The sequence below is a fragment of the Tasmannia lanceolata genome, unplaced genomic scaffold, assembly GCF_043159265.1.
Source record: "Tasmannia lanceolata isolate RefF3 unplaced genomic scaffold, GAP_Taslan_0.1 ptg000025l, whole genome shotgun sequence".
Lineage (NCBI taxonomy): Eukaryota > Viridiplantae > Streptophyta > Magnoliopsida > Canellales > Winteraceae > Tasmannia > Tasmannia lanceolata.
Window position 1 is genome coordinate 14,091,035 of NW_027518702.1, and position 25,318 is coordinate 14,116,352.

Genomic DNA, 25,318 nt, shown 5'->3' on the forward strand with positions numbered 1-25,318 from the left:
TCACCTATTGTTTTTACTAGTATTAGCATCCAAAAAGACACTCATGACTAATGTTATGAATTACAAGCTGAATTTTCATTAAAAATTCTCTTAGCTCATGCTGTTGTCTAAAATCCATTGGCATTGGGGAGCTAACACCAGTGATAGTTTTTTCTCTCTTATGTTTGCTACTTGATTTTATTACTTCTGGGTAGTGTTGAAATTTTCTCTCAAAATTCACATGGATTCTCATACATTACTCTAATTATCAAAGCAACCGAAATATTTTTGAATGCAAAGACGGTGACCGCTGCAAGTCCAATCGCATCTGCTTATGGCCTCTACCTAGGAAATGTTAAATATGACATCCTTTGATACTTTGAGATGGATTTACACCTCAATCAATTCATGTTGTGGTCTAGTTCTGTAAGTGGCATCTAATCTTCATAATATAACCTCATTCATCTCTGTACTCCTTGTCCAATCACCTCAATCAATTCATGTGAATGCAAAACAAGTTTAAGGTATTAGAGTGATGAACTTGTGGTAAAGAGTGGATACTGAGGCACAGAGTTGTGAAGGGTGAAAGTATTCATACTCTTGAGGTACCGGGAATCCATCACTATGGTATAAAGCGGTACTTTGGCCAGGGCACTTGGGTGGTGGTTTTCACAATATGGGTTGAGCTTGATAGATGCTCTTGGAGGGCCTTTATTTTTTTTTAAGAAAAGGTGACAATTTATTACTAAGGCCAAAAGAGGCAAACAGTACAAGGGGACAAGTTGTCCCCCATATACATTAAAGACCACGCCCAAGGTCAGTTACAATGCGGATCCAAATTCTCATAGACAATCACAATGGCTGATTCCCGGTCCACTCCCTCCCGCGCAAGGGTGTCAGCACAATCGTTTGCCGTGCGATCGTACTGAGGGCCTTTATGTGTGCCCCAGTGGTGTTTAGTCCACTATGTGAGCTAGTTGTGCTCACATGAGACAACATGGTGAGCTCATGTGCTTCTTGCCAATTAGAGGTAGTACCAGTATGTGAGCTAGCTGTGCATGTATGGGACAATGTGGTGAGCTCATGTGCTTCTTGCCAATTTGAGGTAGTAGTTCGTTTAGTCCAGTATGCTAGTTGTGGATGTATGGGACAGCGTGGTGACCTCATTTACTTCTTGCCAATTTGACGTACTTGTGCAAGAGTAGATCAAAAGGACTTGAATTTGAGTGATTTGAGACTTGGATAGCTAGTACTGTGATGGATTTAAGCAAATATGTTGTGCTGTGAAGGGCCTTGAAGACTCTAGCGACCAACAGATTACCTAGGAAGACTATTAGGAATTGTTGGTGTGTCCAAGCAAGTAGGTGGGTGAAGGATGCAAGGATAGCGTGAATATGAGAATCCCTGGAGTAGACTCGTTGGGGCCATTGAGAACGAGTTAGGCAACCAACACCAAACAGAATGAGCATAGATTGTGTGGGTTAGAATCGAAGTCGAGCAAGAGTGTTATTTTAAAAGATTTCTCTAAGCTTAGATCACTCTTAAAACTTAGAGAAGTTGAAGAAAAATCAATAGATTGCTTAAAAGAGTTCAAGTCGGGTCGTTTTTTTTTTTTTTTTTGGGTTGAATTTTAGCAAATTTCATTAAAAAGAGATGACCAAGAAAGTCAGCCTCAAATATACAAGCGAACAAGAATATACAAAGAATGACAGAATATATAAAGTCAGCCCCAAGGTTCAAGTCAAGTCGAGTCACTCTACCTTTTTTCTTTGGTGGAGTCAAGAGAAAACCATTGTTAGGGCGGATTGCACAAAGGTGAGACTAGATGGAGGAACTAGTTGATGCGAAGTTAGAGGACTAGAAGGCATCAAACAAGAGATTTGGTTGGCAACTCTAGGGGGGGAGCTAAAGAGAAGGCCTCGATTTACGGAGTTTGGGAGTAGTCTGGTATCATAGAGACAAGGTTAATCAGAAGGGGCCAGTAGGGCTGCACATTTAACCGTCTAAACCGATAAACCGAACCGAACCGGGCCTTTTGGTTTGGTTCGGTTCGGTCTTTAGTGGCATTGGTTCAGTCACAGTTTCGCTTTTCCATAAACCGTTTGGATCGGTTCGGTCACGGTCTAGGAAAAATTTCAACCGGAAAAACCGAACCAAACCGATGGTATTTTTGCCATTTTTTTATTTTTTGTTATATATATATATATATATATATATATATATATATATATATATATATATATATCAATTTTCTTTACTTGGCACACCCAAATCTAATGTATTTAACTGGAAAGAGAAGAGACCGACCAAAATGGGTGGTTCCAAGTAAATAAATGCGCGGAAATATAACACCAAAGACCTAATGAATAACTTAGGCAGCAATCCAACTCAAGGAAATCGGATAAACCGTGAACCGAACCGAACCGATCCGGTCAAGATCGGTTTGGTTCGGTTTGGTTTGACCCCCGAATGGTTCGATTACGGTTTGGAAATTTTCCAAACCGATGGCATCGGTTCGGTTCAAGAAATCCCCCAAAACCGAACCGAACCGAACCATGTGCAGCCCTAGGGGCCAGGTTGTCAAAGTGCAAACTCCAATGGGATATGTTCTCAATGAGGCAGAGTCATTTGCTATAGTGGAGCTGAGAGATGAAGATTGCTTAGGGTCCGTTTGGATGTCTGTAGTATAGCTATCGATGGAAAGGAATAGAGATTTTAATTTCTTTACTTTACTTTTTCTGTTGATTTGAGAGGAATGTCAAACACTACTTGCATTTGGAAAATTTACAGCTCACAAGCTCTCGCATGTGAATAGTAAATGAAAGTGTGTCCATTTACTTTCTTTCTCCTATTTTTTGGTGCATATAAAACGGACCCAAGAGACGGTTTTCTGATCCAGTCCTGATCAGAAAGAAATTTTTATTGTAAATTTTAAATTAAATTTTTTTTTTTAACTCTATTCCATTCCATTTACGGGTGAATCAGAATAGGATACTGATTCCAATTACTGATTCTCGCAATTACGAATCAGAGATTCAGAGTAGAGAAAGGTTTGCAACTATATTTTAGCTTAAATATCATATTCTTGTACAATGAATGTGAATAATTTTCCTAGAATATGAGTGGGTAAAAGTACAAGTGAACTTTTCAATGATCCAAACCGTCTATCTTCTCTCCCTTGCTATGGATGGCCCATGCATCAGAATCCACAGCCATCGGGGAATTCTAACCATCCGATCTGTCCTCATTAAATGGACAGTAAGAATCAATGGTCGGTAAGGTTTGGATCTTTGATCAAGTGGGCCCTACTTGCACTTTGACCGTCGATCCTTAAAGGCACCACGTGTAAATATCAGATCCCTTCTAATGCCTGGGCTTCTCAAACTTGATGTAGAGAAGCTTCTAATTCAGCTGATCCTTCAGTGTTGTTAAAGAAGATTTCTCTTTAGAACCTTCTAAATATTTTGTTATGGGCTAACCCAAAAGTTCCTGCTAATATTACCACAGAAACAGTCAAGAGATTGCTCAAATGAGTGGTAGCTAGGGCATTGACTTGTGAGGGTATTTTGGACATTTTCATTTGGGTTTTGGTCAATAACACTGTAGGTTTGGAAAAGAAATTCTTTTTCCAAAATTTCTTATTTTTCAATTGTTTGATTAAGCCACAGCAAGTTCATTTAGAGGGACCCTCAATTTATAATGATATAAATAAACCATAACTATATGGATTCCCTCTTAATTGTTGAGAAGAAAAAAAAATTTCCTAGGAAAATGTTTTTCACAAGAAATGTCTTTTCTTGCTCATTAGGATTGCAGAAATTTTCTGAAAAAGTCCGTAAAAGAAATTTTTTTTTTTTTCCCAGAATTTCTTTATTTTCCGTTGTCTAATTGCACATGAAAATAGTAATTGAGTTTTACTTATACGGCCTTTAAATTGTAATGTTATCCATCTAAATAAGTCATAACAATATATTTCCCGCTAAGCTAAATTGTGTTAGCAAACAAAATTTCCCAAGAAATGTTTTTCCTGCAATCCAAACAGGATATAGGCACTCAAGAAATTGAGCGTTGATTAGGTCACTTGCACGCTTAATAAGAAGCACGCAATATTGCATGAGGGCTGTATGTCAGCTTAATTAGATCTTACATAGGCTCCAAAATCCGTCTCTTATGTCACAATTTTCTTTAACGTGTGCAGATGATGCTTGTTTAATTTTCCGTTGAAACTTGGCAGTAACTCAATAATATAATCACCTGACCTAAGGATGTCTAAAGTTCTGAAACTTTTCTTCTTAAAAGAAGATGTATAAGAAGAAGAAGAAAGGATCAACCTAGTGTATATACTAAATTTATACTTAGCTGTATAAACGATCTCTAGTTTCTCTACTTTTCTCATTAAATATTAATCTATTGATTGAATGGCTAGTGTTGAGGTATAAATGATTAAATAACACAAACTCTAACAGCTTAAGCGTTTGGAGTAGTTGGTTTATTTCATATGGTATCAGAGCGATTGCCCTCATAGCAGATCTTGGGTTTGAACTAGGGTTGCACAAATAACTGGCTAAACCGATAAATTGAACCGAACCGAGCCTTTCGGTTTGGTTCGGTTCTGTTTTTCTTGCCATTGGTTCGGTCGCGGTTATGAATTTTACAAAACCGATGGGATCGGTTTGGTTAGCGATTTTTTTTTTTTAATCCGAAAAACCGAACCGATAGCATTTTTGCCATTTGGGTTATAATGTATAAAGTGTAATAAATTGACGGGCTAGATTGCCACCTATACTTATTTTGGATGTCCCAAGTAAAGGAAAGGGACCGATAATATATCACTTCCCTTTAGATTTACGGGAATACGCCAATATGGGTTACTTTTTGGCTTTTGATCGAGCAAAAAAACCCTAGCCGACTTCTCTTCTCGTTCTCTACTTCTGGCTGAATTTTTTTCTCTCCCAGAACTCTGAGTATTCTTTTCGCTGAGTTTTTTTCTCTCCCAAAAAACCCTCTGCGAGTTATTGTCGAAGAAGAAGAAGATTGAGCACTCATTTTACTTTATTAATCCTCCTCAAACACTCAAACAGTGAAACATGTACATTTATCTTCATTTTGATTGTTTTTTCCAGGTTATTTCTCTTCATTTTGGTCAGGGTTTCTATTCCAGTTATGGTTTTAGTGTTTCTACTCCCACTTTTGATAATTTGTCACATACCATTCAAAAATAATAATTTGTCACACATTCATCAAGGCTTGTTTTTCATCTTTTTTCTCTTCATACGAGTCCATTTTGTTGATTCATGTAAAGTGAGCTGGAAATTATGTTTACTGGTGGTCCCTTTTTTTTTTTGGAACTAGTGGTCCGATTGTTTGATTTGTCTTTATTTTTAACCTAAAATTGTATACAAGTGTAGCCTGCTACTTAGTTTTAGAGGCCTCTTTCCAACTCTCTTAATGATGTACTGGTAGGGCTACTGGTCTGCAACGTGATCCGTTAATTTTAAAGCAGAAAACGGATAAACCGTGAACCGAACCAAACCCAACCAGTCAAAATTGGTTTGGTTCGGTTCGGTTATACCCCCCAATCGGTTCGGTTATGGTTTGGATCTTTTCCAAACCGATGTGATCAGTTCGGTGCAAGAAATCCCCATAAATCGAACCGGACCGAACCATGTGCAGCCCTAGTTTGAGCCCAATAACTCCTTGACATTAAAAAAATCCACATGTGTGGCCAACTCAAAAGAGAGGTTACATGTGCCACGTCTACGGCCAACCCAAAAACAAGAGGGGCCACACATGAGGGGGAAGGTTGAAGTATAAATGATTAAATAACACTAACTCTAACAGCTTAAGTTTTGGGAGTAATTGGTTTTTTTCACAGGGTATATTGCCTCTCCGTAGGTCGCGCGTGAGTTCATACCCCAACAACTCCATATTAAAAAATCCACGCATGCAGCCAACTCAAAAGAGAGGCCACACATTAGGGTGGAGTGTTGAAGTATAAATGATTAAATAACACCAACTCTAACGCCTAAAGCTTTTGAATTAATTGGTTACTTCACAGCGTATTTAAGGTATGATTTAGCCCATCGATCGGATGATCTGGAATAAATACATTAAGTGATGTACTAGAAACAAATTTTATTTTATTTTGTGTTTTAGGTCATAGATGTATTTTTAGCTTTTCTTTTTTTTTTATTAGATTACAATTAAAAGACAAACATTGTTAGGTGCCACGTCCACCCATAGTTAGCAAAACTCCGTTTTAAATGGCGTATTTTGGAAAAAAAACATGTTTTATTGGTGTGCCGTTGAAAACTTTTACAATGAATAGAACTCCGATTTTTTGAGGCAAGCATTTAAAACGCATTTTTGGCCAACTTTTCAATTTTACCCCGACAATATTTTGTAATGACAAAATTCTAAACTCATTTCCTTGTGTTTCTGTTTTTTTTACTACGTATTTTTTAACCAATGCCGTATTAAACTCAAATTTTTTCCGTCCCATTTTTTTTTGCCTAATCACGTTTTGCTAACTATGCGCGTCTACCTTAATTCACGTGATCATATCCGTTGATCAGAGCCAGAACCAATAAATAGAAATGATCCTAGGCCCTTGATGTATCAACCCTCATTTAGATTTTTGTTAAGAACAGATGAATCAATGATTAAAAAATTATTTTTCCATATTTGATGCATGTTCAGGATTGGACCAAGACCGTGTGGGCCGTCCCAGGACGTTGAACAAGATCAACGATCCAAAATTTCGGATTTCGGTCGAAATTTAAAACCTTGATTTTCACCTACATGCGCCGCTATGACCCTTGCAAAACTCAAAAACTTCCCTTCTACCATTGAATGTAAAAGGGTCTTTAATTCCTTATGCACATTTTTAGTTATTTGTTTTTTTTTTTTATTAAGGCTCAATTTCTTTCTACGTAAAATTTGTTTTTTGTTCATTTTTACAGCATACAACGAATTTTACGTCCATTTTTAGGTCAAATGAAAAACGTTCAATCCTCCGCCTTTTCATTGGGTAAATGATGTGTGTGTGAGAGAGAGAGAGATTGGGTAAACGATGTGGGAAAGAGCTTCTTTTGACCCCTTCTCGTTGTAATTAAGAGAGAGAGAGAGAGTGTGTGTCACCTTCTCATTGGGTAAACGATGAGAGAAATGGATATTCTTTTGACTTCGCCTCTTGCTGCAATTTTGAGAGAGAGAGAGTCCACCTCTTGACTCTTGTTGAGAGAGAGAGAGAGAGAGAGAGAGTTCTTTTGATTCCCCCTCTTGTTGCAATTTAGAGAGAGCTTCTTTTGACTCCCTCTCTTGTTGCAGTTCAGACTTAGTCTCTGACTCTCTGCTGCATACTCTTTCATAAAACCTCCTCTATTTAAAATCTCAAAACCACACCTCTTCCTCTCTTGCTACAATGAAATTCCCCACCTCCAAAATCCTCCCCACAATTTCATGGCTTCTCCCTTCTCTCTTCTCTCTCTGATCTTCCTCTCAATCTCACTTCTCTTCATCACCTCCACTTCTCTCTCCACAATATCAATCTCCCACACCCCAAACTACACCTTAATTTGTGCTCTAATTCCCTCTCATAATCAAACATCATTTCTCAATTGCACCACTTTCCACAACCAAATCCAAAATCTCATCTCCTTGTCCAATGACAACTCCTTCACCGCAATTGCCGGCGGGACCGGATACCTCTGCGCCATGAGATCCTCCGGCAGCAGTACCGCCCTCCGTTGTTGGAGATTCTCCGGCAACGGTACCCTCCTCGCACGCCGAACAAATGGTAAGCGGATCTACGTGGGTCCACCTCTCGACGATCTCCAATCGGGACCGTCCCACCTTTGTGGGCTCACCGGTGCAACTATAGAATGTTGGCAATGGCCAGAATTCACAAAGCCCGATAGCCCAAACTTCTCGAAGATCGCTGTCGGAGGTGAATTTCTATGTGGGTTGTCGAGATTCGGTGATATCTCATGTTTCGGAGGCGATTCGGGTGTCGTCGGTGCAGCGCCGGCCGGGAATTTTAGTGTCGTGGCCGCCGGATCTCGTCACGCTTGTGCAATTTCTATGGATGGTAGATTGCAATGTTGGGGATCAGCGGTGGGTCCCGATCCAACGGAGGAATTTGATGCATTGGCCTTGGGAGAGGATCGTAGTTGCGGTCTTCGCGGCGATGGAACGGCTTTTTGTTGGGGGGAGAATTTTGGATTACCGGAAAATCTAGCTGGCGCCGAGTTTATAACAATCGAAGGAAAGGGTAGTGTTTTTTGTGGGATTCTAAGATATAATTACTCCTTAGTTTGTTGGGGAACTGACATTTTTGAGCATAATTCACTTGTTTTTGAGCGAGTAATGCCAGGGGCTTGTAGTACAAGTTGCACTCCCTACAACTCCTTGCCAGATTCCGGTAGCTTTTGCGTCGCCGGAACTATATGCGAACTCTACGCATATCGTCAAAGAGATCATCCGCCGGCATTGCCACCAGCGGCAGAATGGACGGAATCCGGCCGACGAAATGCTTGGAATTTGGCTTTCTTAGTGGTAGGATGTGCGGGCTTTGCAATTGGGTTAGCAACAATCCTTTGTTTGTTACTATTCCGGTATAGGGCCGGTAAGAAGTGCCCGGTTCATGATTCCGGCCGGTTTGATGAGGTGACAGCAACGCCGGATATTTTAAAATCCCGACGGGAGGCACAAATGGCGCGTGTGGGGTCGATGCCGGTGTTGAATAAACGGCTCAGATCGTTTCTAAGCATGGGCACTAATGGTTGCCTAGAAGAATTCTCCTTAGATGTCCTACTCCAAGTCACTAACAATTTCTCCGAAGACCACAAGATCGGGTTTGGAAGCTTTGGATCTGTCTATCAAGCGACTCTAGATGATGATCGGGAAGTGGCGATCAAACGGGCAGATTTACCTGCTCTAGGTCGGGAAGTGGCGATCAAACGGTCGGATTTACCCAATCTAGGCAGTGGGGTCATTAAGCGACATGATAAAGAGTCAGCCTTCCTTTCAGAGCTAGCTCTACTCTCCCGTGTCAACCACAAGAACCTTGTGCAACTACTTGGCTTCTGCGAAGCTGAGAACGAATTCGTACTCGTGTATGAGTTCATGCCCAATGGAACACTACACGATCACCTACACAAGCTTGATCAGACCCCCCTCCGATCCTGGGTCCTACGCCTCAAGGTGGCATTGGACGCGGCTAGGGGAATTGAGTACCTCCACTCGTACGCGGTCCCACCGATCATACACCGAGACATAAAGTCATCCAACATATTGATCGATGACACATGGACGGCCAAGGTTTCGGATTTCGGATTGTCACTGACGGGCCCAGATGATGACACGTCACACCTCTCGACAAGTGGGGCAGGAACTGTTGGTTATATGGACCCAGAGTACTTCCGACTCGGGCAATTGACGGCCAAGAGCGACGTGTATAGTTTTGGAGTGTTGTTGCTCGAGTTGTTGTCGGGCTATCGGGCCATCCATCGGCCCGAGGACGGTGGTAGTCCAAGGAACGTTGTAGATCTGGCAGTCCCACATATCAAGGCCGGCGAGATCCACCACGTGTTGGATCGGAGGTTACCGTCCCTGACACCTTACGAGATCGAGGCCGTCACGTTTGTAGGCTACCTCGCGGCCGATTGTGTGAGCCTCGAAGGACAAGACCGGCCAGAGATGACAGAGGTGGTGAATAGCTTGGAGAGAGCCCTAACCGTGTGCATCGAGCCCATGATGCTCTCTCGGTCCACGACCATGTCCTCGACCTAATGTTACTAACATGTGCACTGCACGTGCCACACGTGTGGCCTTCTTCTTTTCTAGACAGAGATATATGACCTAACCCTTTTGTCAATAGTTTTTTCTATTCCTAACCAATTTTATCAATGATTTTTCTATTGATTTTTTTTTTCTTTCATTCATTCAATATTGATTGAAAAATTCAAGCTAAAAAATGTGTGATAAAACTGCGTAGATGCTTAGTCTTATTTTTAAATGGTGGTTATTTGCTAGGGACCATCGACAGAAAGCATTTCGTGAGCTGGGTGTTGCATGAGAGAGCAGCTGAATAGGCTCACTTTTGAATAGATTTTGTCTTATTAATGAGGTGGCTGCTCTCTCATGCAACAATCAGCCCACGAAAATACCTTCTGCCGATGGTCCCTAGCAAATCCCTGTGAAGCTTGGGCTTGAAATAAAGAGAACGGGAGAGAGATTAAATAAATGGACGCTGCAACCGCTTTGAAAACGGGAATCTGTTTTGGAGATAAAACGGGTGTGACATGACCGTTGATTTGTCTATTTTTAGTGTATTTATTGCTTTTATGGGGATTTGTGTAGACATGGCTCAAGTGGTTGATGCCCGTTTTCTTCTCCAGAACGAAATCCCGTTTTCCTAGAGTGGGAATTCTCTGGCTCTTTTGTGTGCAATTTCTGAAGGCAACAAAAGGCAACCAAATTCAATTCAATTAAGAGATGTAAAAAAACCGTATTACAATGACCTTATTTATAGACTTAAACTTTTCCTATTCCTACTCAAATAAGGAAACTGAAAGAAACTTCCTAAAACTCAAAAACTCCTAAACTTAATCAAATTCCAAAAAATCCTCCAACTCAATCCATGTAAAAGTGAAACTCTAAACTAATTCTTCTCTTGGACGTCCTTACGAAAAAAAAATTGCTGAAAATAATTAAAGCAGATCGCAATTAAATAAATAAAAAAACTAAAATAAGACTCTTTTGAGGTGAAGTAATCAACGTGGTGGACCGTTCATTTAGACATCGTAAGCATCTCTTGTGGAATATGAGCAAACACCAAATCCCTCTAGAGCCTAAACTTTCATTTCTCGTACTCGTTGCCCCCTTTGCTTGGCCCTTGCGCCATTTGGTTGCCAGTAAAATTTTTGTCCTAGGCAATTTTTAGTAAAATTTTCGTCTCATCCCATGTTTGGTTGCCTTTTAGCTCTAGAATTTTTTTAATCCCACTCTTATAATGATTGCTTTTGTGGTGACATGGACTCATTGTCCCATCTTTTTCTTTCCTAGGGAATGATGTCCTCTCTCTTTCTCTCTCTCCTCCATTCCCATATTTGGTAATGACACCCCTAAATTTTGGCCGGAATTTTAGGAATTGTAGAAAAAAAAACCTAGCAAATCCCGTTGACTTCACTGTTTGGATTAAAAACTCCCTAGGATAAAAATTTTACTGGCAACCAAACGGAGCAAGGGGTTATTGTATAACAAGTACGTAATGCCCACCGGAGCGTCCATGGATTTATCATCAACTTGATGAATTAATTTCAGGATATTGGATTTTCCTATTATAACAGGTTGTTCACAAAAGGATCTCCTGTTCTTCCATCAAATATTCTGCTTTTTCCCGGATACTCGGGTGCGAGAAGAAAGTCTCATGCACGGTTTTGAATGAGAGAAAGAAGTGAGGAATCCTCTTTTTGAATTAGGTTCAGCCGCTATATCTATTCAAAACGCACAAACCATTCCAACTAACAATCAAAATTTCTTTGAATATGTACTTGAATTCATTCGAGACTTCAGTAAAACTCAGATTGGAGAAGATTATGGTCCTTGGGTTCCCTTTATCGGAACTATGTTCCTATTTATTTTTGTTTCTAACTAGTCAGATGCTCTTTAACCTTGGAAAATCGTACATTTACCTCATGGGGAGTTAGCTGCACCCATGAATGATATTATCTTTCGATCTGAGAGATCCGGACAGTTGATCAGGAATCTAATGATCTCGATCATTGATCTTCGTGACCGTGCGAGATGCACCTGCATCACTTTCTGTGAAATTGGCTAGCAAATCCCTAACGATTAACCTTGGATATATATGTTATACCTACGTTGTAACACTCGGCCCTACGTTGGCTCGGTAATGCAGGCGCATCTCAGCTGATCAGGATGTGTTTATACGCTTGATGGGCGGAATCGAAGGATCCTTTGTGGTGGTAGTCGGACCAGAAAGCAACATGCTTGGTCGCATCAGCTGAAGTCGAATAGCCTCCGCTTCCTCCAAGAGCCTTGCTAAGTTGAAAACTTCAGGAAGTGTAACCGGTTTCATCTTCTGTACACCAACCCTTAACTCGTCCTTGAGACCGCTGATGAAAACCTCAATAAGATAGGATTCAGATAACCCTTTTACCTTGTTGGATAGCACCTGGAATTCCTTCTGATAATCCAAAACCGTGGAATCTTGGCATAGCTTAGATAATCGACCTGCATAATTTTCGCTACGTGTGGGACCGAAACGGGCATCCATTGCTTCCACCATGTCATCCCATGTTGCCTCTGGCTTATAATCTATATACCATTGATACCAGTCAAGTGCGTCACCTTCCATATTAAGAGCAGCCACCATTGGCCATTGCTCCGTTGGTACTTAATGGTACTTAAAATAATGCCTTACCTTAAGGATCCATTCGTTTGGATTTTATCCATCAAAGCGGGGAAAATCCAATCGCATCAACCTCGTTTGGATTCCTCCGTTGGTTTTGAAGGACTGACGGTTGCCCCCAGTGGCGCCACTACCCGAAGTTACGCTTCCTTGTGCTTGAGAGCGATCGATAGAGCCTTCTACGTCCTTAGGTGTTGGCTGCAACTTACTCAATTTTTTCTAGGATCTCATGTAGCATTGCACCATGTCGCTCCGTTGTTTCTTTGAGCTCATCGTGAGAGGCTTGGAGTGCCTGCACCCTCTCATCCATGTGGGATATTCTTGTTCCATTAGCCATCAGATCGTACTGCTCTGATACCAAGTTATTACGTTCCAAACTGATTTTCTGTTGAACAGGTCCTTGCGAATGTTACGTGCCTAGTTGGTCGTAACGGAAATAAACAAACGGAAAATAGAAAAAAGAGGGGAAGAGAGGTTGATTCGAGGCAACCGGACCTCGTAGTGGTTCAAATCGAGAGGAACCATGACTCTCCAAGAAACAGAAGTCTCTTTTGCTGGAAATTTTTCTTCTTCTTCTCCTTTCATTGAAATACATAAACTTAATTACAAGTACAATGAGAATGCCACATCATCAACCCACTTACGACTAACATGACACATAATAAAAACTAACACCCATGACTCTAAACCACATACCCACAAACCTAAATTGCAAATCCCTTCAATAACTACCTCACAACTAAATCCTATACACCATACATATACGTATCATTCCTTCCCCCTTGAAATCAACCTTCTCCCCAAGGTTGGATTAATTGGAAAAATTAATTTATTCCACCGGGATCCCAAATTGTATTGGACATGATTTTGTTGAGCCACACAAGTAACGTTGGACAGCCAGGATACCAATAAGGCCGCAGAGGTATTGGCTTGTTGTCTCGGCGAAGTGGGATGCGATGATCCTATGACCAATTGAGCAAGCTCTTCATCCATGGCTCCATCGAAGTTTTTTCACCCTTGACACGTATAGAAATCTCTGATGTTGGGTCACGACCATCTTTGATCATGTTCGGCTTGTCACCCCCAAGCTTGTCATCTGATTTGTCTTCACTTATTTGAAGATTCCGCGTTTGGTTGAGGGAGTTGTTCCCTTGCTCAAATAGTTGGCTGTTGGACATTTGATCAAAGCGAGCATTCATCGCCAAAATCATCTCATTTATCTTCTTGAGTATCATTTCCTGGCTATTAGTTAAAGAGCTCACCTTCTTCTCCAAACGCTCGAACCATTGCTCCTCCATGCCTAGCTCTGATACCACTTTGTTACGTGCCTAATTGGCCGTAACGGAAATAAACAAACGGAAAATAGAAAACAGAGGGGAAGAGAGGTTGATTCGAGGCAGCCGGACCTCCTAGTGGTTCAAATCGAGAGGAACCATGACTCTCCAAGAAACATAAGTCTCTTTTGCTAGAAATTTTTCTTCTTCTTCTTCTCTTTTCATTGAAATACATAAACTTAATTACAAGTACAATGAGAATGCCACATCATCAACCCACTTACCACCAACATGACACATAATAAAAACTAACACCCATGACTCTAAACCACATACCCACAAACCTAAATTGCAAATCCCTACAATAACTACCTCACAACTAAATCCTGTACACCATACATGTACGTATCAGCGAACCAGTCTTCTTGTTGCCTCGAGCTATGGTGTCTTTTAAACAATGCTCAAAGAGGGAATTACAAGAGAGAAATAAGGAGAAAAACAGAAATAAGAGATACTGAACTTCGATTATTGTTATTACGCAGAATGACTTCTTATATACAAAAAGTCTCCCAAAACATGCCTTGTTCTCCTATAAATTAACAACAAAGCTTACCTTATTCTCTCCTACAAATCATCTATAGAATCCTATTAGATAAATAACAAAAAGAAACTTATCAAACCATACGAATAATATTTCTAAAAAATCTCCTAATTTCCTTCCCGAAGTCTCGTTTATAAAAAATGGCACACATCATGCAAGGTTATTTTAGTTAGGTGCTTGGTTCAATTCCCTGCCCTCCATTAGCATTCCAAACAATATTTTTCGATTTGGCTGGCTGGTTTTATTTACAAAATCACTTGTTCATAAAAGGGCCTGGTTTTTTTTTTTTGGGCAGTGATATCTTCCACCCCCCCCCCCCCCCCCCCCCCCCACGCCCCGCCCACACACACACACACATATACCGTTAGGATATATGAAGGGGGGAGGTGCAACCGTTAACTCCAAATGCTTTAAAAGTTAACGATTTCTGTTACGGGTGGGTGGGTGGTGGTGTATCATTACCCTTTTTTTCCCCATAATGGGCATGTTACTAGACAGGGGTATTTGTTTGTTTTAGAAAGGCCTTAATTTTTGTTGTTTTTCTGTAAATATTGGTAGGGAAAATCTTTCTAAATACTGGTAGGAATATTATCATGTATACAATTTTGATGTATATCAGTCTGAATAATTATGTATTCTGATTCAGTGATTTGATTTCATAAATTTTTTTAATTTTTTTTAGCCAATCTTTAAAAACACACTAGGTCAATCATATGGACACATTTTTTCTCTCTATTGGGTCATTCAAAAACTTGCTTGTCCCACCCATTTCAAAATTCTTGATCAAGTATAAATGTTTTACAGTTGTTTCAACCATTCTTTCCCTGTAAATTTATTCTGACTTACTATATAAATAGCGTTACTGCTGAATAAAATAGATCTCAAATTTTGATCCATTAGCATCATCACAGAAGGGAAGTAGGAAGAAAGGAGGAATGTCTCATCGCAAGTTTGAGCACCCAAGAAATGGCTCCCTAGGATTTTTGCCCAGAAAAAAGGGCATCTCACCACCAAGGAAAAGGTCTCTTGTTGCTTTTTAGTCTCAAGTTCCTTCTTTTGTGCTATATTTAATTGAAAATGTAGCTTAGAAATCTGTGCTCTTTGTTGTTTATTTGTTTCTTATTGATGCTTATGAAACCTTCCAAATTTATATTCAAGCTTTGTTTGCATTTATTGATTATGTAAGTGTAAGTGCATATTGTAATTGTTTATGGGGTTAAGTTTGTTTCTTCATCATGAATTAGATTCTGACTTCTTGCAAGTCTAGATTTTATTTGATTATCTTCATTGTCTATCCTTGCGAGGTAAGGGTGTGTGTGAAATCTGCTTTCTTACTATTGTTTATTGCTGAGATCTTGGGAGCCCGTTTCCAATCCCCTATTAATTTCTTAGTTGTTTAGGCATTGTTGATAGATGATGTGATTAATTTTCTTCTTTACATTCCATGATTGTGGAAGCCCTCATAAATTGTTGTTGCGTTGCTTCCTTCATTGTTGTGGTTACTGTTTTTAATGGGTGTTGAAGGGACTGGTAGTGTGGGTTTAGATGGTAAGCGTTTCATAGTTATGGACTGTTATGGTGTGGAAGGTGAGGGGTTTGATTACATGAAATAAGAATTGGGTTGACAGCGGTTTTAGATAGGGATAATGTAGCCAATGGGTATAGGGGTGAAGTAGTGGACTGGTTGCAATGCTTAGAGGTCGAACCGTCCAAAAAGGTGAACTGTTTGCATATAGTTTAGCAGCAGGTCTGTAAATAAAGTCAGGATTAATTTAGGAAGGTTATTGGATAAATTTCTGGGTCCATAAATAATCAGGTTAGAGCCTCAGAGGTTCTTGATGGTTTCTTGATGCTGTAATGGTCTAAACAACAAATGTGAAAGGGATCTGGGTTAATGGCAGGGTGAAAGGCAATAGTCCCAGCTAGATTAGTTTGGAAAATGGGCCTTCAAAGGTCTGTTCCTGGATCTGGTAAGATCGCATGGCAGATTGATGCAGGGCTAGGAGCTAATGGGAAAGATGTTTTGTAAGTGGTATGGGTGAGGACTGGTCATAGGTAAAGGAGAAACTAAAGTTTATGGCCTGAAGGGTGGTCAATGGTCTGGTGCTTGAAAGATGATGGAAAGGACTTGTTATGGAGGTCGATGGGTTCAAGTTGTAGGTTTATAGAAAATGGAAAGAGGGATAGATGCTTATGGATAGAAGTTGAGAGAAAGCAAAGCAAGACTAACCTAGCATCACACTAGTGATCTCCTGGCATCACACCTGATGTTAGAAGGCATCACACCTTATTTGAAGATGGCATCAGACCATCTCAAGCAAGGATTTCAACCTCATTGTGAGTTGCTTGTAAGCCATCCCTTGTTACTTAAGGGACATCAATTTATAAGTGTTTGATGGGTCTTGACCATTGGTGATAATGACACTCCCTCTTCCCATTTGGTTGATTGCTTAGGAATTAAGGCTAGGACTATTTAGTTCTGTTTTCCATGTAAGTACAGAGTAACCAATAGTTTATTGTACATGTGTATGCAGACATTTGCCACCACAATTTACATGAATATTACAATTTACAAAATCATGTTACTTGTTTCTCTCGGCATCTGCCTGAATTGCAAGCTAATATAACATGAAGTCAGAGACTCAGACAATTTTGGTTGGTTGTATTGTAATTTGAACAAAATCCCTACGTATTCGTTACCACCCAAATTTGGTTTGTGGAAGTTTATATAATTTTGAGTGTTCAGTTGAAACATAGAAAATATAGTGACACAAGCATGGTGATCGTAGAGGAGGGAGGAGGAAGGACGATATTGAGAGATTTTTGTGCCATTGCCTTTTTTCTTTTCTGAACCACCTATGTTACAAGGCAATTTGAAGGGTTACGAATGACCAATGATGATGAATTTTACCCCTCAAAAAAATTGGTGATGAATTTTGGGACATTGGTGTATCCATTGCGGCGGGCCATCAAATCAAAGGTTTGGATAATGAAACAACTGGGCTCCACCTTTACATTGTCTGCTCTTATTTTCTGGAATGATAGTGCGAAACACACTATAATACCTTTAGCAATTGAGCTTTCTCATTTTCAATGCTCAACCTCCATGCTCAAACGCTAAGGGGTTTTATCTTTCTATATTGCTGTTTGTTTAGGGCTGCTGTGGTTGGTGTTTGTTATGTGATGTTGCATCTTCTAGTGCAATATATTATAGTATACGGTGTAAATAATGCTTGTGGTTTATAAAATTGTGTATGACAGAATCGTCTGAAAGATTTGTGACTGGTACTGTTAGTAGTTTGTGGAGAACGTTTTTCAAGATTATAAGTTAATGAATTGGATGAAGTCAAAAGTATTGCTTAGTCAATATGGATTTCTTGCAGTCAGAAATTTAAAATTTTCTGTGTTTAATTTTTATTGTATTTTATTATACACTTTATATTAGGGAAATAGCCTTCATATTTTCTTGTCTTGATAATGTCAATCCTTCCTTAATTGAACAATTTTATGTTTGGGTGTTGATAGCTCTTTGTGAATTGTAACAGCCCATAACCACCAATTGGAAATGTATAAATGGGAACCATTATTAGAACAAGGGATTGTGAATATCATTACTTGGATCATCCTTTCCGAGGGATGATCCAAGTAATCCTTGTAGACTGACTGCATTTCTAGGATACAAGGTTGGGATGACTCATATTGTGAGAGAAGTTGACAAACCAGGATCAAGTAATTTACTTATATATCTATTCTTGTTGTTTTTCTTTTGCTATCTTAACACAATTTCCTTGTGATTCCTTATTGTGTCTCTGATATAATGTTTTGTTTATGAGTTATGACCGTCATTGCACATTTCATTTTGATTCAAATATCAATCGTTTACTGGCATGGAATCAGTTACCAAGTCACCGTATGTCTAAGTCGCAAATGTCCTCGGAATTTCTCAGCAAGGGAAAATCTAGGGATATATTAATTTTTTTTTCCGATTTATATCGGGAAAATGGTAAAAATAAAATTACATATAACAATTTTAGAGGGAAAAATGCATCCTGCTTTAGGTAGCAGCACTGAAAAGCCTGCTCTGTTCCAACGTGCTTATAAGTGAAATTTTCTATATAGAACTTCACAAGAAAGAAACATGTGAGGCAGTGATGGTTATAGAAACACCGCCAATGGTTGTTGTTGGAGTCGTCGGTTATATAAAGACACCATGTGGACTTCGTTCTTTGAACACAGTTTGGGCTCAGCATCTCAGTGAGGAGGTGAAAAGAAGATTTTATAAGAACTGGGGAAAGTCAAAGAAGTACGAGTCTGAAGAGGGAAAAAAGGATATTCAGGCATAGTTAGAGAAGATGAAAAAGTATTCATCTGTCATTCGTGTTTTGGCTCATACTCAGGTAATTTTCATGTAGTGTCTTTATTCCTGCATTATCTTCTGTGGTCTGTTATTTCTTTCTTTCATTATTAGTTAAAGACTTAAAAGGAGATACAAAACCTTGGAATCTAAGTAAAAACTAACCCAAATCTATCAAGGAACCAAACCTGCCTTGTTGGGAATTTTTTTTGTGCCGACCAAAGAATTGTGCTTCCTCAATTTGGAAACTGAGTTGAATTTATAAGAGATCCAACTTTATTCAATTCTTATCCTTTGAATCTGCTTAGGAGTGCAACTTGGGTCGGGCTCAACCTGAACCCGACGGGCTCAAGCCGATTTTGGCTCGGGTTTGGTTGGGAAAAGCCAACCCGGTTTAATTTCGGGTTGGGTTAGGGTTGAGGCCTTGGCTACCCGACCCGAGGTCCGTCTTCTAATTTTGTCATGATTTTCTTTGGGCTATATTCTTTTCTTCTATTTTTTTGTTTGGCCCTAGGTGAACCCGAACCCAACCCGACTCAACCCCGCCCAATTTAGGTTAGATGGGTTGGGTTAGGGTTGAGAGATCTAGAGGTGGGTTGGGTTAGGGTAGACCATCCTTGACCTGAGGCTCGGGTTGGGCCAGGTTAGGATTGAGGGAATACTATCCCAGGTTGGGCTAGGGTTGGCCTCATCCCGATCCAATCCGACCCGAGTTGGACCCCTAAATCTGCTGGTGCATATTGCCAGAACCATGGTATTTTTCTATCCATTTATTTTCTCCTTGTACATGAATAGAAATTCCATGGATTGAATTGTGATATCTTGCTCAGAGCCTAACCTGCCCTGCACTTTTTTACCCCTCCCCTGAACTTTTCAAAACTCATTATTCAGTTCGTCCGTTATTGAACATGGAAATCGCTGTCATTTTTTATGTGTTTCCATGTTTCTTTTGGATACACTTAACTTTGACAGAAAGGCTTCTCATATTTCTCTTTTATAGATTAGAAAGATGAAGGGCCTGAAACAAAAGAAGGCCCACCTGATGGAGATCCAGGTGAATGGCGTAGATATTGCTCAGAAGGTTGATTATGCTTATGGATTTTTCGAGAAACAGATCCCTGTGGATGCTGTTTTTCAGAAGGATGAGGTGATCGACATCATTGGAGTGACCAAGGGCAAGGGATATGAGGGTGTGGTGACTCGATGGGGAGTCACTAGTCTTCCACACAAGACCCATCGGGACCTTCGTAAGGTGGCTTGCATTGGTGCTTGGCATCCAGCTAGAGTTTCATTCACAGTTGCAAGGGCTGGGCAGAGTGGATACCATCATCGGACCGAAATGAACAAAAAGATCTACAAGCTTGGAAAGGCTGGGCAAGAATCTCATTTGGCCATCACAGAGCTTGACAGGTTAGGCTTCTTACATTGAATTTCCTGTGTATTTATTTATTTATTATTATTGGCGGAATTTTCTTCCTAATCATGATATACATGTGCCTGGCATTTGAATGCTGAATTCTTTGGTTTTGTGTTATATATGTACTGTACATGTGTCTGGCAATTGAATGCTGGACTCTAGCATGATCTGCTGCATATCTTTGGGTTAAATTTTTTGATATTCCCTCTTCAGACCCAAATGATTGAAACCATTTTAAACTTAAAGATGATTCCTCTTGATTGATGAATTGTAACCAAGTTCTTCCCTTGCAGAAATTTGCTCACTTGCCCTTTTCTTATTGAATATGAGTCAGTAAATTACTATTTCCTCTAAATTACATGAGTATCTATCCCTAATCATTCAAAAAAAAAAAGTGTGTGTATCCTTTCCTCTTTTGATTTTCCATATCCAATGGCTTTCCTGCTATGATTTAGCATAAACTTCGAATTTATTGTTGACACGCTGACCACCCGTGTCGACACTCCTTTGAACACCTTTCGATTTACTGCTACAAGTGGTTATACTTAATGTGGCTTGTCAAGTGTGACATTATGTTTTACTATTGCATATTGTGTTTACCTCTTTATTATTAACTATTCTTTTATTATAAACTCTTTTTAGCTCTTCTTTAACTAATATTTGTTGTTGTATCATATATATATATACTTTCTATTTTAGCCGTGTCCCCCTTTCTAAATTCCGGGGGTTCGCCGTGTCCGACACTCCGTGTCCATTTCGACACGCAACACCCATGTCCGTGTCCACAAATCATAGCTTTCCTTAGAGCATGCATGTCTCCAATATAGCATGGTGATCAGAACCATGATTATAGAAACGGATGATTCTTGACATGTTTCAACCAATCTATCTGCATCAAGCCATCAACTAGTGGAATTTCAGGTGCAGCAGTAGAATTGTAGGTTCTTCAAATCTAATTGTAGAATTGAACAGAATATTAGATTCAGTTGAAAGGCCAGAACCACTCATGGAGTTTTAGAATTTTCGGGTTTATAGCAGAGAAATCTGGAAAAAATAGAATATTTAAAATATATAATTTATCAAATATAAAATGAAAACATCGTAAAATTATCGTGATATTTTCACAGTATTTGTCAAAATGCATGGCTTGATATTTTGAAAACGCATGTCTTGATATTTTGAAAAAGTCAGATATTTGTGACATTTCTGCTGACCCTTGTTACTATTGCAATCTGATGTCTAGGACCGAGAAGGACATAACTCCAGTGGGGGGATTTCCTCACTATGGTGTAGTGAAGGATTACTATGTGCTGATTAAGGGCTGCTGTGTTGGCCCAAAGAAGCGCATCGTCACCTTGAGGCAATCACTGTTGAAGCAGACATCTCGCTTAGCCATGGAGGAAATCAAGCTCAAATTTATTGACACCTCCTCCAAGTTTGGCCATGGCCGCTTCCAGACCGTAGAAGAGAAGGGCAAGTTCTACGGACGGATCAAGGCATGAGAAAAAATGGGTAAGAGACATCTAAGTACCATTTTATCTTCTAAACGGATGTGATCCATTAGCCATAGACTTAATTTTAGTTTTTTTTTTTTTTTTTTGAATGGTAATTTTTGTTAGTTTTTTAGTAGTGATTTGTTTATAAAATTTTCTTTTCTTGGTTTTGGTAGATAGATACTCTTGAGATGGTTTTTTGCTTGATGTTTCGAAATTTTGCTTGTCTGGTGTATAATATTTCAGAAGTTGAGTTTTCTCTTTAATCTGCATTACGTCGAAGAACAAGGTTATCTTTTCTTAAAACTCTATAATTATCAGCTAATAGAGTTGCATACTTGGGGTTTGGTGACTTCATTTTTTTGGAAAGAAAGATGAAAAATGCTTTATTTTTTGGGTTCTGTATTTGCCTTTTAGATGTGACCATGGTTTTAAAATTTCGCCCTTTACCAAATTTCAATTTGATGTAATTTAAAATTTAAAAAAAAAAATGTTACAAAATTTCGGATTTCGGTCCGAAATTTCAAAATTTATTAAGTACTCTTTTTAAATTTATTGCTAAATTTCGACTGAAATTTCTACCGAAACTGAAATTTTAAACCATGGATGTGACCACTGATCCGACCAGCTACTGCAAGTCTGGCCAGATGCGGTTCTTGATCAGATGATCTGTGACCCTTGATTCATCCTTCCTTATTTGGGGTTCTTTCTGTAAAGAAAAAAAAAAAACATACTAAGGGCACGTTTGTCTATCATGAATTTCTTTTTTTTTTTCTCATAATAATTTGTCTCCAAGTGGAAATGGGGTGAAGTGGCTAAAAATCAGGAAACAAAGAACTCATTACACAAAACAGGAACATGATCAACTTTTTCTTGATTTTTAGCCAATTCTCAGGCTCATCTCAATCAGCCCCCTCAAATCAATCTCCTCTCATCCCCTCCAAACCGTTGATTTTTGTAGTTGTTTTTCATGAGATGAGTGTTTGTCTTGTTTTGTGACAAAGTGGGCTGTGTTTTCTCGTGATGTATTATAAGTCAATTTTGTGATCATGTGGGCTTTGTTTTCTCGGAATGTATTATAAGATGACTTACAGTCACAAACTGTAATGGGAATTGACATGGCCCTGTCTAGTTGTTTTACTTGATAGAGTTAAGTGGTAGTATAGTGGTAGTGATGGATTAGCCTCATGAGACGCAGAGGATTAGTCTATGCGGGCAATGTGTGGGGTTCCTCTATGGAGAGTCAGAGTGGATGCGTAGCTTTCTCGGTAGTGCGGGAGACATCATGGAGCTATGCTACTCCTTGGATGACCAAGCCTTCGGGTTTAGCAGATCGAGTAGCTTTCTCGGTAGTGCGGGAGACATCATGGAGCTATGCTACTCCTTGGATGACCAAGCCTTCGGGTTTAGCAGATCGAGTAGCTTTCTCGGTAGTGCGGGAGACATCATGGAGCTATGCTACTCCTTGGATGACCAAGCCTTCGTGTTTAGCAGATCGAGACGCCTCTTTCGAAGTGTTGTGTGGGCAGAAGTGTAACTTACATTGTGATTTTTGTTGGCTCTATTTTTACACTGGGTAGACGCGAGTAGGGTTGCAACTCAAGTCAATTTTTCAGAATTAGGGTTGAGCCTTTACCTTAAGAGGGATGCTAAACTGACTGATGCCCTTGTAGAAACTGGTCGCAAGGGCACCACCATTGGATCCACGTCATCGTGAGTGCATTTATGATGGCAATTAAATCGTTAGAAGCAAATGACATGGATCCAATGGTGGCACCCTAGTGACCGGTTTCTACAAGGGCGCATGTCAGTTTAGCATCCCTCTTACCATAAAATCGAATACTATTATGCGGTGGATGTACTCTCATGCAACAGCCAGCTTGCGAAATGCCTGCAATGATCCCTAACAAATCCCTGGTTATAAATGTAAAGTTTCCTGTAACTATTAATCTATTATGGAAAAATGGTCAAGAAATTGCATCAAATTTCTGAACTTGTCGCTGAGGATGGTTGAATTTCGGTTCCCTAACTTATGGTGTCATACATTCCAAAAGACTTGTTTAACCTCAAGTACATATAAAGCATAGAGAAATACTATCTTTTTCTCATTATCTAATTTTTTCTGTTTTTCCATCTTCACCACCGCCAACGAGCATCACTTCAACTCGAAAGGGGAGGAAGAAGAAGAAGAAGAAGAAGAGAAGGAAGAGGAAAAAAAGAGGCAGAAGAACAAAGAGGAATTGAGGCCGGAAAAAATCAAAGGCGTTGGAAAAATTGGGAAAGAAAAGAAAGAAGAAGAAAAGATGAAGAAGAATTGATGCTTGGAAAATTGGAAGGCGTTGGAAAATGAAGAAGAAGAAGAAGTAATAAAATAGAAGAATCGACGCCCGAAAAAATGTAAGGCCCCGGAAATATGAAAAGGAAAAGGAAAAAAGAAAAATCGATGGCAGAAAAAATGGAAGACACTGAATAAATGGAAAAGAAGAAGGGAAAGTTGAGGTTGTATAGGGAAATTTGGGATCATCTCGGTAAAACTTGGTGTCGTCCAATAAAACTTTGGGTTGCCTCACTAAAACTTGGGGTCGTCTCGCCAAAAACGTTATAGTTTGAATTTTTAATCTGGATCGAATTTTATTACAACATAGATTTTGTAATATTTTGAGTCCGATTAACCCTTGAATCCGACCCAAAAACTGAATAATTAGAATCCAGATATGATCTAATTACAAGATAAATTTTGAATCCGAGTAGGCAGGGGATCCTAATATATAATGTCAAGGTATGAAAAATACTCTTCATATTCATTCATTTATGTATATTTATCATAACATTAAAAAATCCTACTGAAAATAACAAACAACATTTCATTTTCCCTTGTTTAGGTCCTTTCCGGATTGCAGGAATTTTCTTAAATTTTATAGGGACCTTCAATTTTTTTCACTATATATCCCTATAAATTAGCCAGAATCATATCATTTTCCTCCTAAATTACGGCAAAAAAAAGAAAATGTTCAGAAAAAAAAATCCACGAATATGTTTCTTGCAATCTAAACATGTCCCTAGTTGAGATAATTCTTTCCTCCCTCTCCAAGTTTCTTTCCTATTCCCAATTTTCTTTTTTCTAACCCTACTTTCCTTTTCCCTAACCCCTAAAACCTAATGTAAACACCTAAAAAAAATTTTTTTTTTTTAAATCATTAAATATATAAAAGAAAAGATATCATTTATTTTTTTAAAACAACACATCACCTTCCCTTTTAAAGGGGAATGATATTTCCCCTCCCGGATAAAATTCCCCCCTTTAACGTTATTCATTAAGTTTTAAAGGCAAAGAATAACGTTACGAGGGGTGAATTTATCCTCAAGCAGTGAACCATTCTCACAGAAACCGACAATCATGTTATTTATTTATTTAATTAAATATTTAGTAATTCACCTTTACATTCGTACTTCAATAATTTTTAACTTTCTTTTTGTTTTCACCCAACCTTGTACAACATAAGTAGGTCCAGGTCCTAGGGCACTCAGATGGACGGTCCGATTCAAAATGGATCATGACCCAAAGTAAAGATCCGAAAGAGCACTTAAAAAGATCCAACCGATGATGAATAGGAACCAAAACATAGGTGGATCCGACCCATAGTGGATCCATTGATACCCCTACCTTTAGAATCAATGGCTTAGAGAAATGCCCATTGGCACACTTGGAATCAATGGCTTAGATACATCTTACACTTCTTTAAAATCACCTTTGATCAAAGGGG

At 39.3% G+C, this 25,318-nt stretch overlaps 1 protein-coding gene and 2 pseudogenes across 2 annotated transcripts; 2 read left to right on the forward strand and 1 right to left on the reverse strand.

Moving 5' to 3' along the window:
* Positions 1–7,440: 7,440 nt before the first annotated feature.
* LOC143858237 (serine/threonine-protein kinase-like protein CCR4 pseudogene) lies at positions 7,441–9,771 on the forward strand (annotated as a pseudogene).
* A 2,146-nt stretch (positions 9,772–11,917) lies between these two features.
* Positions 11,918–12,379, reverse strand: LOC143857678 (uncharacterized). Its single transcript, XM_077368113.1, has one exon. It carries the CDS (start codon positions 12,377–12,379, stop codon positions 11,918–11,920), a length of 462 nt encoding a protein of 153 aa, XP_077224228.1.
* Positions 12,380–15,216: 2,837 nt separating this feature from the next.
* Positions 15,217–21,980, forward strand: LOC143857961 (large ribosomal subunit protein uL3-like; annotated as a pseudogene). Its single transcript, XR_013238821.1, has 6 exons — positions 15,217–15,289; positions 15,943–15,965; positions 17,887–18,019; positions 18,410–18,687; positions 19,645–20,054; positions 21,305–21,980. The product of XR_013238821.1 is annotated as a large ribosomal subunit protein uL3-like (transcript).
* The last annotated feature ends 3,338 nt before the right edge of the window (positions 21,981–25,318 follow it).

Coding starts and splice junctions, on each gene's coding strand:
- LOC143857678 (XM_077368113.1), bottom strand. CDS start 12,379: ATGGTGGCTGCTCTTAATATGGAAGGTGACGCACTTGACTGGTATCAA.